The sequence below is a fragment of the Botryllus schlosseri genome, chromosome 7, assembly GCF_051294905.1.
Source record: "Botryllus schlosseri isolate E-star chromosome 7, Bs_hap1, whole genome shotgun sequence".
Classification (NCBI taxonomy): domain Eukaryota; kingdom Metazoa; phylum Chordata; class Ascidiacea; order Stolidobranchia; family Styelidae; genus Botryllus; species Botryllus schlosseri.
In genome coordinates this window covers 14,843,519-14,861,442 of record NC_137242.1, presented here as the reverse complement: position 1 = coordinate 14,861,442, position 17,924 = coordinate 14,843,519, and the positions used below count along the sequence as shown (strand labels likewise).

The 17,924-nt window shown below is 41.1% G+C and overlaps 1 protein-coding gene across 1 annotated transcript in view; it reads right to left on the bottom strand.

The window, feature by feature from the left end:
* Nucleotides 1-15,443: 15,443 nt before the first annotated feature.
* The window catches only part of LOC145442395 (uncharacterized), a 38,697-nt gene continuing 36,216 nt past the window's right edge, over nt 15,444-17,924 (bottom strand). The window contains exon 7 of the mRNA XM_080320299.1: nt 15,444-16,917. Within this exon, the coding sequence (XP_080176425.1) occupies nt 15,790-16,917 (1,128 nt within the window). The 3' untranslated portion in view covers nt 15,444-15,789. The remainder of the gene's footprint in view (nt 16,918-17,924) is intronic.

Here is a 17,924-nt window from a genome sequence, read left to right as displayed (position 1 = left end):
CGTGTTTAATCGTTCCGGACTCGTTGACAAGCTAATCATACGCGCAAGTTCGTTAACGCGAGGAAATTGTATAATCGGCATTTACGCATGCACCATAATGAATCCATGCTATATTAACCCTAATTATCAATTCCGTCACATTATGATGTCATTCCTTTGTGACGTCATCGAACCAGCATACCGGCGCCTATGATCATACGGACTGATTTATCGCTTCTGCAACAGGCCTCGTTCCGCTGGCCTGACCAATCGCATCTGCCATATGCCTGGTGCGCAAGATACCATCGCTGGCCCGAACTATCACTTCTTGGGCCTCTCATGTTTTTGCTGCTATCTCTCCATAGTTTAGATTAGAGACAATGCCGCTAAGCGTATGCTGATTAGCGATTGTTACGTCATATTGGTTAAAGAGTGACATCGCGAATCTCAATGACATCGGTTCCGCGCAAAACGGATTTCGATGTGGGTAATTGCTTTCCGCTAATAATAATATAACAAAACATCAGAAGATGCGTGTCAAGGCTTCAGTTATCAAAGTTGTGAAAGGCTAACTAAATCACCAGAAATCGGTGCGACGGTGCCATTACAGAACAGATTCCCCAACAGACTTGGACATTTTGATTTGCGAACATCGTCGCCGGGGTTACGTTATACGCGTGCGAATTTAATTGTTCACAAGAGATCGTAATTGACAGCACTGCCGGGCCCGCTGGTATACCAATCATATACGCGTGATTTCGTCAACACGAGAAGCTTGTACATATATACCTTTTTGTACAATCGCTATTTACGCATATACCATGTGCTTAACCCTAATGAATTGATGCGACGTTGGTAAATTTGATTTTAAACAATCATTTTCGCTTACGACTCAATAGCTCTTCGGCCTCCTGAAAAAGCCGAATCGCGATACAACAATGTACCAAATTTCAACGGGTGCGTTGACAGTTAAATCTCTTGTATTCCTCATTACGCATAAACAGGACTATTGCGAGATTACGACTAAAACAAAGCAATCATAGGAGCAATATTCCAACGTATATCGCCGTTAAAGTCGCTGTTGTAGCAGCTTATATACCTGTATCCGACCCATCGTCGACATTTTACGAATTACATTCTTTGCTGATAAAGTGTTGATAGAATGGAATACTATGATCCGTAGGTTGGAGAATTAGGTATTCATGTGGACAACACCGGTATGGATTTTGAGGTACCATTTTGGAGTAATTTGACTGGTGCGGTCTGCGAGCGATTTCAAGCTTTGAATCCGGCCCATGACGCAACTTGCGCTAGACACCCCCTGCCTTAGAGCATGCCGCAACCTCATCCGATTTCTAGAAAATACACTATTGTTTGAATTTCGATATTGGCGCGCTGGTTACCGATTCGTTTGACTGCAATCAAGTTTGCTGGAATACCAAAGGTTCCTGTTCAAACGAATCGATTAAATTCTAATAAGCATATTTTCTTACGCCAAACGCAAAGGGTTCTGACATTGCACAGCGGCAATTCTTTGCCTGGGTTATAACAGCGTTATGGACTGTTTTGGTTCTCTGTTTAAAGTTCACATTGATGCGGTTTGCGGTGCTACAAATCAAAAGGAAAGGGGGGACGTGCGTTCGTTGGTCATTAAACGAACATGCTTCTCAGCGGATATCGAAATCGACTTCTCGCCGCTTCGCCTGATAATCTGACTGGTGTGACTAGTCATGAACAATTGCACATGTACAGTAGGGCTGTTCAAAAATAACTTTTTTTTCCGGATTCCAGCCGTTCACCGATTAAATCGTCATGTTACCTTAAAAAACGCTGCACACCAAATTTGGTTCAATTCTAACAAGTATAGGGCTCCGCGGATCCAATTAAAATTTTTAATTTATACAGGAAAATTGAAAAAAAAAAAATTTCAAATTTTTCTGTCAACCCAATGAAATTGTTGAGCTGTCTTCAGAGACGATGCAAATAAAATTTGACTCAATTCGGACTAGTAGAAGTGGAGTTATTGGAGTTTTTCGTTGATAATTCTCCAATTATCCTTGATTGGTGGATAATCCGAGAATTATCAACGAAAAACTCAAATAACTCCGTTTCTACTGGTTGGAATTGACTCAAATTTCATTTGCATGGTCTTTGAAGACATCTCAACATTTTCATGGGGTTGAGAGAAAAATTTGAAATTTTTTTTTTTTAATTTTACGTAGTAAATTAAAAATTTTAATTGGCTCTGCGGACGCTTAGACATGTTCGAATTGAACCAAATTTGGTGTGCAGCCTTTGTTGTGGCATCCTGACAATTTAATCAGTGAATGGCTGGAATCAGGAAAAAAAAGTTATTTTTGAACAGCCCTAATGTACAGTACAACAATTTAATCATACAATGCACATTACACAGAGTACAATTGTGCACATTGTACGTACGTACATGTAATGCGTCGTTAATTTGCTGAGATAAGCGTAAATCCGCTATGCGAAATACACGGCGAAAACTTTTTTAGACCACACCATTGGCGAGCAAGGTTGGACTAATGACTACGTGCCCAATAAAATTATGGGTATACCGCATACCCGTAATATTTTCAGAATAAGTTCAGGTTCGAAGATTATGATCTGCATCTTTATCATGTACTAATGTACTATTATCATTTCACAAAAACGAATAATGATCATTTCCATCAGTTCAAAATGACACGAGATAGCAATAAAATGCTAAGATAAGATAGTGTCGAAACAACATGGTAAAGTTCCTTGATCAAGCACCCGTCTCGTTTTAGATAAATGTACTGTTACAGTGACATATAATGTAGACTGTAGAGCAGTGGTTCCCAACCTTTTTCCATCCGCGTACCACTTCGAGGTTTTATGCAATACTCGCGTACCACCTACATAATTTACGCACGACGTAGTCGGTAACAATGTTTTCACCATTTATGACGTCATAATCACGTTATTGACCTATGTGGGGTGTAGGGCGATTTTTACCTAAAAATTGGAGGATTTTGACCTAAAAGACTTAATTTTGACCAAATTTTGACTTCACCTACGCAAATTAAGTGTTTTCGCACAAAATGCTAAAATTGCACTACTTTATATTCAATTTTGATAAGGATTGTCTGTCCTTACGAAGCAGTATTACCTGAAAAAGCCTTTTTCACTTAAAACGGACAAATTTTGACATGAAAAAACTTTATTTTAACGATATCTGGCCCAATAGTTACACCATGTATTATGGAGGAGTTAAAATTTGTTGTAGTACAACGAAAGGTACTCTCTTACATTCTCGGGTAGAAATTGTCTGTCTTTACTAAGTAGCTTGCCAAGAATGGAGAAATAGCCTACGGTTTAACAGCAGTAGTTGTTGGTTGACAACACTCAAACTGTGCGTACGCTGCTGGTGACCCACCATATGGTGCTTCATTCTGACAATGTTTTCATACATCACAATTATTCATCACGCGCTTCTTGATAAAATATCCATGCAATGCCCAAGCAGTCTTATTGCTTCAATTAGGATATTACGGTACGTTGAGAATAACACCATGTCAATTGTCAACCTATTTGTTTCGTTTGGCAATTTATGATCCATGATGAGCAGACAATGGGCCGATTACAACGGTAGGCCCATAAAGTAGGCTTCAAGCGTTAAAATATGAAATCTACGATACAAACGAAATGGAGTGGTCAAAAATCTTTTGACTTTGTAAACAATTTTGACAATTTTTTGACTTGAATCTCAATTTTGTAAGAAATAGCCCTACTAATACCAAATTATATTAAACTAGCCATTATCAGCCGGGGTTGATGAGATGGATGGAATTGTTTTTTCACCACTAGTCAAAAAACTTCAAAAAATTCAAAATCAAACCCATCTGAACTAATAACTTCCTTCGGTCGAAAAAAAAAACAGAATCTACTCGCGTACCACCTGGAAGACCTTCGCGTACCACTAGTGGTACGCGTACCACAGGTTGGGAACCACTGCTGTAGAGAGAAGTTCATAACAACATAGTTACGGGACATTCAGATCATATTCACTTTTCATGGAATAAGTAACTATAAATTGTGTATGGTTTTATCATAATAAGCCGTCATTTTGATGCTACTAAACTTTTATGGGCATGGGCTGTTCATAGAAACAATTTATAAAAGTCTATCGCCAGTAGAACTCAAGGTACTTCATTATGTGACAGGTATTCGACCAGTAATTTGACGCTACTACCGGTATATGCAGGAATTATCTTCCCAGTTTTCAAAAGCGGCTTGGGGATCTTGAATAAACTAAATCAGTTATTTTAGCATTGATATAGGCCTACACTACATGCACAACCAATAACTGTCTATTATATTTTTGTGAGATTTTCAATGGTCAATGAGAGTCACAAGAAAGCCATCAATAAGAGCCGCGGTTGCGAGTCACTGCACTAAACATTCCCTACCAGCGCAATTGCGTACATTTCCACATGAAAGGACCCCTATCATTTGATATTGTGCTAGGCCAGAGATGGTCAAGCTGTGACTTCCGAATCGCATGCGACTCTCTGATCCGTTGATTGCGGTATGCTTACTGACTAGCGTGTGATGACCCAGCAATGACTCTTTATTCGAACCTTTCCGCCTTAAAATACGCACCTGTCCATGTCCATGGTTTCCAATTTAAATGCATATCCCGCTCGGTCTGGAATAACGCAGAAAATGAACAGATCTTCGCAAATTATGTTTCGCCCATCAGTTTTGTTTCAATTGACACAGTTGTATCACGCTCTTGATAAGACCTGTGAAGAAGTAAGTACACATGATGACAGCACGGCCTGGGACGAAATGCCTACATGATGCACACGGCCATTGCCTTCTAGCACAGTGGTTCTCAACCTTTTTGACCTCGCGGAACTCTTTGAAAATGAAAAGTAGTTCGCGGCACGCTACCACAGTGGTTCTCAACATATTTTGGCCTACTGTACTAGCAAACTACTAGAATACGCAACAGCTCCCACAGTCGTACAGAGGTGGTCTCTGACGAAGTATTTCTACATTTTCGGAGCACTCTAGTAGGTTTTGCTCTTCTTCAAACAATATAATACGATATCTTCAATATATGCGGACATGTCACAAACACGTCTATCAATGATTTGGCATGAGGATCGTTTTCAATTCCTCCGCAGCTGTGTTCCCAACCACTTTTTTTTACAATCTTCTAGAGCAGTGCTCTTCAACCTTTTTCGGAGTGGTACACCCTTTTAACGTTTGCTCAAAACTCGTACACCCCTGTTCATTAGGGGTCTTCAAAAATGACTTTTTTTCTCAAATCGTACTGGCTACTTGACAAAATTGTTAGGTTACCTAATTTAAGCCTACACACCAAATTTGGTTCGATTCCAACCAGTAGCCGCATTGCTACGGGAAAAATAAATAACGAAAAATTTGAAATTTTTCTGTTCACCCGATGAAAGTATTATGTTGTCTATAAAAACGATGTTCTTCAAATTTGGTTCAATTCCAACCAGTAGAAGCGGAGTTATTGCCGTCAAAAATTTGGATTTGAATAAAATAGTATTTGGTCACAGAGTCTATTCGCCGCCAGTTAGGCCGCCTGTCACGCAAATTGGAATTTATTTCGTGTCAGCCCCAAAACAGCATGACATTACGAACGATAATCAACCTAAATGTAACAGTATTGGGGAGAGAATAGGTAAAGCTACTGCTGCAGAAGCGGTAATTCAGATCAGCGATGATAGCAGGCGCACCAGCCTACTGCGTATCAGGCCTGCCCCACACCACACACAGTCGACAGAAGCACATGGGCTGCATGAGATGTCAGTAACCTCAGATCCTATGTCGCTATACACAGTCTATTGTCGCTAATTTGCATCACTAGTAACAAAATATTAAATTACAAATGTATGGCGGAATATTGGACATAACATCGGCATTTTAAAACAAAACGGTTTCGATTTCATCATGGATGCTGTTTCGACCCTGGCTGGCTACGTCACTTTTTTATTTTCATTGCGGTATTTATTAACGTCGGGTATGAAGTACCGATTCAAGAAGTCTGAGCTATCGCGGCGGTTTCCTCAAAAATCACTAAAAGACAAATGACTAGCTGAACACATGTTTGTTAACTGCATACTTTCCAACACCAAACGGAGCCATTGGTCTATTGCCGACGGCTAAATGATTACGGGAGATTTGTGCTTATGACATCACAATCAAACGGTGTACAGTATTACACTTGAGATAACATCGTACCATGCTCACAGGGCCGTAACAGCACTTCGTCAGCTCCCCCCCAAATCGTTGGCCTAGGGCCCCCATGGGGTGATAAACCTAACTTATGGGGGGCCTCGCCCCCCAGACCCCCCCTTGGCTATCCGCTTTTTGACGCTATTTCACATCTCCACTGGGTGTACGTTATGTGAGACCGCTTTTCCCGCCTAGACGCGCGAAGCGCGAATAATTTCAGTAATTCAAGAATGTAATCGGGCAATATGATCGGGAATTACATATATATTGCTATCAATTTTGATCCTCTCTCTGCTCACGTAATCAGATTTACCGGTAGAGCTGAGCGAAGTCTGTTTTAAAATTGTAGGACATCCCAATAATAATTAGACATCTTTGGGCGTATACCCGTTGGCAGGAACTAAACAGCACTTCGTCAGCCCCGCCCCCCACAATAACTTGGGTTTTGGGTTCTCATAGGGTGATAAACCGACCCCTCATCACAGTGTTCGCTTTTGTCGAGAAATTTGCTGCACTGTTTAGTGTGCCAGCTCGAAGCGCGAAAATTTTCGATAATTCATGATACAATCGGCCAATAAGATTGCATTGCATATATATTGCTATCAATATCTTGTCCTCTCTGCTCATGTTATCAGATTTACCGGAAACTGTAGGGCCCATAAATAATAATTAAAGATTTTCGGGTGGGCGGACCCGTTGGTATGACTTCGTTACATGATTTTATTTCGTGACCTCCTGTCTGCTATATCAAAAATATAAAATTGCTCTAACGTACTAAACTAAAAGACGCACACGATTTCAAATTGGTATTTCTTCACTGGCATATATTTTTTTCTTGCTGGATGGTATTTGTCTTCTGAGGTTCAGATTGCCAAGACAGGAACATATGGCGCCAGTCATTTAGGCGCCTATGGACAATTTAACCTATTATTTGGTATATATAACGAAGTTTTCGGTCTGCGTAAGGGCAGTCCGTTTCGGCCAAGCTTTTCGCGCTGCCGATCGTTCTGGCACACTTCTTGGAGTCGCATGTAATAAGTACTAAATCATTATATATCTTGGTGCGTGGTGACGTGTTAATGGCCAACGCCGATATGTCCATTTCTATAAATGTTGCGTATTTTTTCTTGGGGTAAGAGTACCAAATAATGAACATAACTGGCAACTTTAAATTGCGCGCAGCGCGAAAAATTTTGGAAAAAATTGCATAAATTTTAAAAAAATACGCTATAATTTATGTTAATTCACGAAATAATTTGGGGCCCCCTTCGAGCTCACCCCCCCATTGGGGGGTTTGGGGTGTGGTAGTTACGGTGCTGCATGCTAATTAACCTGTGCGTCAACCTGTCCTGACCCATAAACCTGCCTTTGTGATAGCTAGCCATCGGCTCATTGTAATTCGGATCTGGTACACCCCTGTACACCCCATCCGAGTGGTACACCCTTTGCAAATTCTGGTACACCCTAGGGTGTACGACCACCCCGGTTGAAGAGCACTGTTCTAGAGTAAGCCGGAAGAATAACTTTCTCGGCTTCCGTGTGAGGCTTTTAATTTTTAGCTATCACCTCTGCTACCACATAACTGGCCTGCGATCTCGTTGAAACTTCGGGTTGCGCTTAGATTAGAGTTACCATATTTTGGGAATCTGAAAAGAGGATACTTTCTGAAAATTTTCAGAGTTAGAATGCTGGAGTAAAATCGGAAAAAGTGATGAATTTTTCCCAATTTTGTGGTTAGTTGACTAAAAAAAGGTCATTTTTCTGGCTCAAGTCCCGAAATGCCCGCCGGACCGTCACATGAGCGCTGATGTACTATATATCCGTCCAATTTCCACGTACAATTAACAAAAATTGCAAAAAAGAGGACATTTAGGCGTCCTGCGAGGACACTTTCGAAAAAGTCAAAAAAGAAGACAAATCCTCTTAAAAGAGGACGTGTGGTAACCCTAGCTTAGATACTATTTTATAAGATTTGTTTCATGATAAACTCTGCTCACTACCGCATTGTCGATGTAACCAAGCCAAGCCCAGTCGCCACAAGCGACTATCGGAGACGCATACACTATACATCATTGGATGTCAAATGCATTTCCACGCAGATCGTGTAACCGGGATAATAACCTCAGCAGCGGGTGAATTTGTTAACTGATATAATTTGATCAAATTTACTTCTCAATTCTCAAATTCGTCACCTGTAACAATAAGTAACATGACGTTGCGCTCCAAGCCTACATTTTAACGGAAGTGCGGGCACGCTACCAAACAATCGCAATGCGGATGGCTATGTTTGTAATTACAATTTGTAAACGTGAACATCACTTCCAAAGGAGTTCATTTCTCGCTGGTGATTAGGAAAACAATGAGGATTTGAAAACTGCATTGGCACATATGCGCCGCCGTGTCTACTCGTCTCTGCGATCAATCAACGTATTGTGCAAAACTGAATTCAGCCTTCAAGGCGCACGATATGTCGGGTAAAGGGAATTCACGGAGGATACTGACTGCGGGCATGACGGAAATTTTGAACTTGAAACTTCACATTGAGCCTGCTTTAGATTATTTATTGTTTGCTATAGACAAGAATTATTTTGCGCATAATTTCAAAATTTCGAATAAATCTCTCGCGGCACCCTTGCGTCTTGTAAACGGCACACCGGTCGAGAACCACTGTTCTAGCATGTCACGTTATACACCTAACAGTCATATTATATCTTGACCGACCACAAGTGACAAATCATCATAGTTCACGTAATGAGTTGCCGTATTCGCCAGAAGGAGAAAGACTATGTTTGTCTTTCTAGTTATTCGAAAGTAATAAAGCCATGTTGTCAAGGCCTGATCACACGTACTTGATATGAATGTCATGAATTATCGCCTGCGCTGACGAGTGTTAGTAACTTAGTATGCGTTGATTCTATCACTCGTAAACAGGTATAAAAAAAACAAGCTGTTCAAATTTGCTCCTATCAAGCTTCGGCAAATGAGTTTCGTAAGGTTGGCAAAGGCAAGCTCCATCTGAAGCTGGAAATTGGACAATTATATCATAAAATCCCTCTAGAGATTACGACTAGAGCCCGACCGATATTGGATTTCTGAGCCGATACCGATAACACCGATATCCAGTACCTCCACCGATAACCTCGATATATTCAGCCGATATTCAAAATGTATGGAATCTAGCTCAAGGCCCATATTTAACACCTCAGAGCATTTATTTCAACAACTTTACAGCCATTGATATGCTTGAACATGAAATAAATGATCTAGGGGCTATAAAAATATATCAAAAGCACCAATCCAGCAGTTGCAGATTACAGTTCACGAAGCACAATTTCTCGGCGCTTTCTCCAAGGAGTGAACTTTTGTGGTCTTTCATAAATGATGTATATAGTACTAAACACAGTGAGCAGTCTTTCACTTGGTACCTAGTGGCACAGCAAGGATTGGAAATCTTTCTTCATTTCGGTTCCACCGCTCCCTTGCAGGGGATCTTTCCTTCAATGGTTTCACCAAATATTGATATTGTTCTGGCAGAGCACCTGGAGCCTTCAGCACATCATCAACAAATAGCTGAAGAGAAAGTTGAAAACAACTCAAATTGTCCATGTCTGCAACTGCTCCACCCATCCCCCTTGGGCCTTGACCATGACCAGCATTTCAACAATCAATTGATCAATATTTTACGCTCTCTTGTCAGAATTGGCCAATGTCATCATGGAATCAAAAATGTTCGGATCTGTTATTGGCTTTACTCCACCTTTGCTTGATTTTCTTGCCCTCTATGCTCGCATATTTCCTATCATGGTGGCCCCGCAGGTCTCAGCCCTCAGTCAGAGTGTCAGACGACTTCATACATTACTGGTATAATTAGCTCTGTTGGTACCGAACCAATAGCACTATCTTCAGAGAAACGTTTCGACGCGACGCTTTTCTCTATCATCACGAGGGCCAGTCCAGCATGATTGAAGTTCTCATTTCTCTTACTGATTGAAATCTTCTGCAGACAACTATCCATCCAGGATCCAGCTGCTCTCTGTCTTTGGTGATCGATTGATTACTGCAGGGGGATTCCCACGAAGTCAGCGGGGCATAACGGTGATTAGTTATCTACAATATTTTTCAGATAGGAACGCCTACTGCCCTCTATGCAGCATGCACTATATGCAGCTTGGCCATTTATTTTTATAATTTACCACCCTCACGTCTTCTATCGACTTCTCTGACTCCCTGCCACCATGTTGTGACGTCACGAAAAAGGCCGATATTTTTTTACCTTCAATGGTCGATACCGATATTTCTCTCCAAGCGTGATATCGACTCGATATTATCGGCGAGCCGATAATCGGTCGGGCTCTAATTACGACACTCAAACACAGTCACCGCGTTTCTGGCCCTACAGGCACTAGCAACAACAGGCGAATGCAAGGAGTATCGTTGACAGGCAAGCACTCATATAACAAGCTATCTGCAGTATTAGCTGGCAACTGACAGGCGACAGTCCTTCGCACCGCCAATGTGCGTACAACCAGGCCACATCTCATCTGGTCACATTTCACCGACTTAATTTATTAGCTCCAAAGCCGTATAGTTTGTTGCACTCACGTGCGGCATTATGTTTAATACATTGCAAAAACGCAATACCGGTATTGTTAACCAGGGCACAGGACATCACAAGGCTATTGCGCATACCTACAACAGCTAGCAACTAATTCCAGCACATTTTAGGTTGACAAGTGACCAATGACCATGACCATTGACCAATGGCTATTCGTAGAGCAATCAGAATAGGTTACGTTAACTTTGAATATATGTCGATGTCTGACGAAGTGCAGTCTAAAATACGCAGTTTTAGGGCTACATAAAACACAGACAAAGCGCAGGCTGGGCCTGTGAGAGGGCAGTACAATGAGTACATGAATCATCGCTACGAACTCATGTGCCTCGTGCCAATAATATCAAATAAACATTCTCATACAATTGCATACGGTACGCTAATCTTCAGATAAAGGCTGTCGATGACTAAACGAACTTAAATGAATTAATCGTTCTTACTTCGGTGTTGCGAAAGGTACGATAGTATAAATGATATTGCTTCTCGAAGATGCAAATCCAGGCAAGGAAGGAATATCATACTGCTAAGGATGGCTGCCAATGCTGCCTAACGACGGCGCTCCGCAACTCATATCTGGCGAATAGCGTTGTATGATCGATAACTCGTGGATACAATCAACGCGGTGTCTGGAATTCGTGCGAAGACCTATAAAAGTAGACGATGGCCTGTCAGCTATTCCCGTCGAATGTTTCGTTAGATTCCGATCAAAACTTACAGAATAACTGTATTAGAATAGTTCACGTAATGAGTTCATGTTCATTGTACAGGCAAAAGCATTACAATTAGCAAAACATCGGGGTATAGTTACTAGGCCCCGTGTATGGTGAATTAGTCATGGCGTGAGGTCAGGAGACTGCTTGGGCAAGTGTTGATAATGAGATTGGTTTTACATAAGGATATTTGTGTCGCGGCTCGGTGGACAGAACAGTTTGCGATTAAACCTGGTAATTTATTTGTCGCGATTACGTAGCCTACGTACGTAAGTCCTACGGAGTAATCCAAATTCAAGATATTGTCAATGTAGCAAAGTGTGCCGTAACAATTGAGGTCACAAGGAGCCACTGTTTCCATACAGATCACTTCAAACCTTCTTTGTTGCCATTCTCACATTTACATGCTTCAAATTTTACGCGATACGTTCCCAAATACCTAATTCGTAAAACAAGTCGATCAGTGCTCGTGATTAGCAGTCATCATCACCCATAAACGATTAACCGACGGACAAGCTAAATAAAAAAGGTGATGGCCTATAGCCAAAATTCCAAAAAGAATAGGAGCACTACATATTTTTACTGGACTCAGCTGTGCACAAGGCGACACTTCGCCAAGCTATCACAAAGCCCACGGGTTTCATTTCAATATGAATATACTATTCAATCGTATACTGAAGTTCTGTACCTCCAAGAAGCTCTTTAAAGTCAATAGTGCACACTGCTCCGGAGGCAGCGACCAAGACAAGATTTGTAGTATAACCTAAATCTAATTTATAATCTTAAGAGAAAAACGTGCAAGTGGGCTAAAAAAGAGTTCAAAATGTATCATGTCTACCATTGTTTTTAATGTTGACGGCGAATAAATTGTTGATTAGCCGCCACTTTCTCATTGCCTATACAAAGCATCCACTGAGCAGAATGCATTAACAATGCAATTCACTGCTTTCAATTTAAAAATACAATTAATACGCCGCAGAATTTAGTTACGATTTTTGACTCGGCCCGCCGTTGTAGTTTCTGATTTTCATTTAGCCCGCGGGGGAAAATAGTTGTCCACGTCCAGTCGTCCACCCTTGTATTATATGTATTTCACGGTGGTCGCACTCGGCTTGTCACAGGGATCAATCCTGTCTCCCACGTGGCATTAATCAAACATTCGTTCAAAACATGCATTACAGATGTATAATCATTCCGTACAATACGAAATACGAACCATTGTGTGGGATGACATTTATACGCGTCGATTAACAAGTCTATGACATTGACACCGAATTGCGATAGGTAAGGAAGTTCACTCGTTTAAAACTCCAAGGAAAATAGACCACAACGTAGTTATTTACAGCTGCGTAAACACCAATGCTAAATCGCGGTATGGCAGTTCCCTATAGTGTTCAAAGGATATGTTGCAAATATGTATACGATGACTCCACTATAGTGTTACAGACTCAGAAGGTTGCGGACCTTACAAAGCCATTTCGTCTTCTATTGTATACATCAAATTTGCTCTTTCAAAGTATATTAGTTGCGGTAAAATGAACCCCTCAATGAACTCCTCAAATTTCTATAGCGCAGACCCATATTTTATATGATTGCGTTGACCAACCATTGTTACGTAGTCCCAGTAAAATTTTGCCGTCGACGAGGATCAAAAATTAAGGACATCCCAAAAATCTGCGTAGCCTAACCACGACAATGTACTTTTACAAAGTAATAGTTATAGTTTCAACATCGGCCATACATGGACAATGGACTGGACAATAACCAGTTGGCGAACCACAAGGGGTCCATGAACCGCAGGTTAAGAAGACCTGTTTTATATGGAGTTGCCGTAGTCGGTTTGTCCACCACATTTGGTTCTAGTCTCAGCCGTAGCACGTTGCGAAGTATTTTCAGTTTAACTTAATTGGTTTCTTCTCCGCCGTGTCGCTGTTCTTACGGCGTCTTTACAAAACAGCCCAGAGAACGACCGGCTAATGGACAAATAAAATGCAGTGAATCAGGCGTAGACAGGAGGAGGAGAAAATGACTCTACCAATAACGTTTTCACAGCGTTAACGTAAATTTGAGATCAGAGCGCAAACATACTTCACGAGTCCATGCTATTTTAAAATCCAGAACCATGCATAGCCTTCAGACTCACAGTCATTAAAAAACTATATACAAGCGGAAATTCCCAATATACCTATTTAGTGGACGCAGCGGTTGCCAAATTCAAATACGAGTAGAAGTATCTTCTTTGAAAACATGTCAAAGCTGCTTTTAGCAGAAGTAGAAAGCAAGAGATTTCCAAGCATTCTAATAAGTAGTGTCAAAGTGTAGATTTAGCCGAGGCGTCGCATACATTCATTAGTGTATCGAAGGTGGTTACATTCGAATTGAAAGATGTACCTATATTGTTCCATCGCAGCTAACACAAAATAATTAATGGCCAATGACGATGCGAATAGGTGTCCTATTCTGGCCATTTTGTAGGATTGTCATGGAAATTTAACTCGGAAAACGGATGAAAACTTATCCCAGAACTGCTTTCTACTTAACAAATCCAATGCGTACTAAAGTAATTATATTTGTGCTTGAAAAACCTTTTAGTTACATTGGAAGCAGTCTAAAATCATATCCGCTAAAGCAGTGGTTCCCTACACGATTTTAAGGCGTCCCATTCAAAAATAAATTTGGATCGGAGACATCTTATGACCTACATTTCCAATATAACTGGGGCCTGAGTTATGTGTCACGAGTAGCACTATTAGAGTGATAAACCGGCCTGTTTATATGCACTGTGCATCTGCGGCTCACCTATACGTGACCGCCTTGAGAACAATCAATTCGATTCAGAACAGTAGCTTTATATTCAATTTATTAGGGCTTGTGGATTACGATCCGCGCAATGTTTTCAGAACGAAATCAATATCCCCATGATATTGGCGGCACACAATGGTACATTCGTCCATTTCTGAGATTACCGAAGTAGCCAAATCACAAATGACCTCATTGATTGCCTCTTGAATTACGAGAGTTGAGGTGAGTTGAACGTGTCTTTTCGTGCGCTGGATGCAAAATGTTTTGAAGTACCAATCTCAATAAAATACCGATCTCAACAAGAATCTCGGCATACCAAGGCAAGTTTTTGTTGCATTCAAATCCGCCGTTGAAAGTTGCACTTATTTTTCACCAAAGTTGCAGTAAAACTTGCATTTAATTTTCAGAAAAGTTGCTCTAAAAAGCTGCTTTTATGGACAAGTTCCTTGAAATTATTAGGATATGATATGCTCGAATCGTTTCGTACCCAAGGCACTGTAGCAATATTAAATGTTGGCGACTTCAACAAAATCAGTAGCCTGAAAAAGTTGACCCAGTGAAAATATTATTTTCGGCGGTCCGGCCTGAATGTACGTCAAATAAGAAAGGACCTCAAATGTAAACGACAGTGAAATAATCAAGCGATCTATTTACATATAGTGCCAAATATTTCCAGTAAAAAGTTGGTTGCAAAAAAATCAAAAACTACTTGCAAAAAGTTGTATAAAAATCGATAAAGTTACATGAAAAAATGAGGAAAACTTGCAATATAAGAATCTTCCAAACAACTTAAAACGCCATACTACATAACTTATGAGTATTTAGGAAGCTGTGGGAAGTTGTAAAAAAGATGCAAAAACTTGCCCTAACCATGGTGTGTATATTTTCAAGTTCTGAAATACTTTTTATTGTTGTTTTCCTCCTCTAATACAAATATGTCTGAACACAGGTGACTAAGTTTGGGTCGCACTCGATGCGCTGGAAACCACTACACTAGAGACTACTGATCCGGCGAACGCGTACACTTATATGCAAGTTTTTCACAGGCCCTAAACTTTCGCTCAGTTTCAAAAACGACAATATATCACATTACATATGTATTTCTTGCTATAGGAAGCTCGTTCACAGCGTTAAAGGAACAATTGAAATATCATTTTATGACAATGCAAGAATAATACATGGGATATCTAATCCAGGTCAGAGAAACCATTGCTGTTAGAGTCGGGGGTGTGTCTTGACCTCTGCCGAAACCCCATGTATTGTTCAGCGAACATTTGGGGTTCGTTTAACCCTTGGTAAGAACCACTGGCCAAGATCAGGTAAGCAAACCCTATTTTAGTACACGGAAAAATATAAGTATTCTTTCGTTAATGACAACGTCTTATTGGGAGCGGTAAGATAAGTTTAAATGCGGTCCAGAATTGACAATTACATATAGGTTATGACTGGAATTCCCGCCCTATAATATTTCTCTCTTGCAAAATTCCAAGTCGGCGCTCCCGTGACACCCGCCTGCGCTAGTTTCGAATTATGCACCGGCGTTTGAGCTAACCGCTTTCCCGTTATTTTCAAATTGTACATCGTCGACATACATCCCTTCATTGCCTCCGGTTTTCCACCAAAGGCAATCTGGAGGCAGAAAAGCAGCCTTGTGTACTGCAAGTTGAATTGGTCGTTCAGCTCACGGGCCTTTGATCCTTTAACGTAGTCGGTTTTCCTAGGGTTGAACAGCATCGGCCATACGCCGTCTTCATAAAACGGTATCGGTTCTCCGGCGTAACAAAACCGATGGCGATTCGAGGTACAATTTGCCTCTGCAGATTCGTCGATGCAGGTGAATTTGTTGGAACTATCATGCGTTGTTTTCACAAGTTTCCTACCGTACACTATCTCCCGAAAACGATAATAATGTGACAGTTCGTAACCTTCATCCCGACCGACCGAGTCTGCGTATATATCCGGTTCCGGCACCAACGGGGAACACGAAGAGCCGCCTTCTCCTTGATATACGATTTCGACGATAGCTTCCAAAGCCGATTTCAGATTTACGACTTCGAATAGTGGTGGCTTGGCGATTTCATCCTGATCGTGTATGCCGCCATAAGGGCTGTTCAAAGTGTCCATCACTTGAACGATGGATTTTTCACTCTTTTGATACCAATACGACGCGTTGACTTGACGGTTTTCGTTGCCAGTGAATACGGTGCCTCTTTTACGTGATTCATCGGAACTACAGGACTTGCCAGCTATGAGTGCCAGACGTGCGCATGATTCGAGACTGATGAACTTAAGAGCTATTTTAGAGTACAGCCCACCAATTGTCTTTATATTTATATCATATAATATATTTTCGACAACCCCAGCTTTTTTGCCGAGAAATTCCCAATATTCTTTCGACTTGTGATCAAAGTTCTCCAGATTCACGTCAAAAGCGGTAATATTTTCAATATTGGAATTCCGCCCGATATCCAACATAAGTTTTTCCATAATACTGCTTTTTGCGGTCGTATCAGCGCCGTACATCGACTGCAATAGCGTTCCCAGCTTGTTGATTACCTACAAATACATGCATCGTATCGAAGATTGCAACAATATTTATAAATCTCGCAATGGTCATAGTACAACTTTCCGTTCACGTTGCGAAGGAGCTGGTCATTTTTTTCGTAGGTAACATAACAGGTACTTCGTGTGCGGGCTTTACACAATTAGATATATTACTTAGATCAGGGGTCACCACCATGCGGCCCGCGACCTGATTTTGAAATTTCGGAAGAACGCTAGGGAAAGCATTTGGAAATGCTGAAATTGATTTCAGTTGAAACATATTGTTGTTGTTGTTCAAAGTAAGCTATTCTCCCGTTCCCAATATCACTATTCGTCACTAGCTGATACGGCATCGGCGATGGTAAAATCATTCCATGGAAGAAGAATTCGCCGATATGAATGGGCATTTGGGCAAATTGCCTTGACTTGCCAAGACCGAGACGCTTAGAAAACGACTTCGGGCTTCCAAACCACCAAGCTTTACGGAGAGATAGTTTTCCAGCAAGTACCATGTCTAGCTAACCCCAATATCGATTCTTTAGTCCTGGGGTGACCAATCTGCGACAGTAGAAGGAAAATTATGCGGCCGTCGACACTCATGTCGATTAAGATGTGTTGGTGGCCGTCAATAGGCAAATTAAATTTACGAATCGACTCCCTAATTAATGAGAGGTTTGAATTATTCTTGAAATTTTCTTAGCGCTCGGCGCGGTTCAATTCGAGTGGATTTTCGATTTTAATATAGTAGTGTCCTTTGGATATCAGTAAATAGATTAGTCCTGAGTTCGCCGGCAAGGGACATGGGCAGTTTAACGTGGGTGTTTGGCCTCCAGTAGTTCATTACGACTATATGCATTAGAATGCGGCCGTAGCCAACACAAGTAATCGAAATGCGGCCGTGAATAGCAAAAAGGTTGGCCACATCTGCTTTGTATAGTTGCTAACGAGTGTTGTCAGGTATCGTGCGGAGCTCATAGTCCAAAATAGAATGAAAGCAATGATCATCATTTATTGTTGTA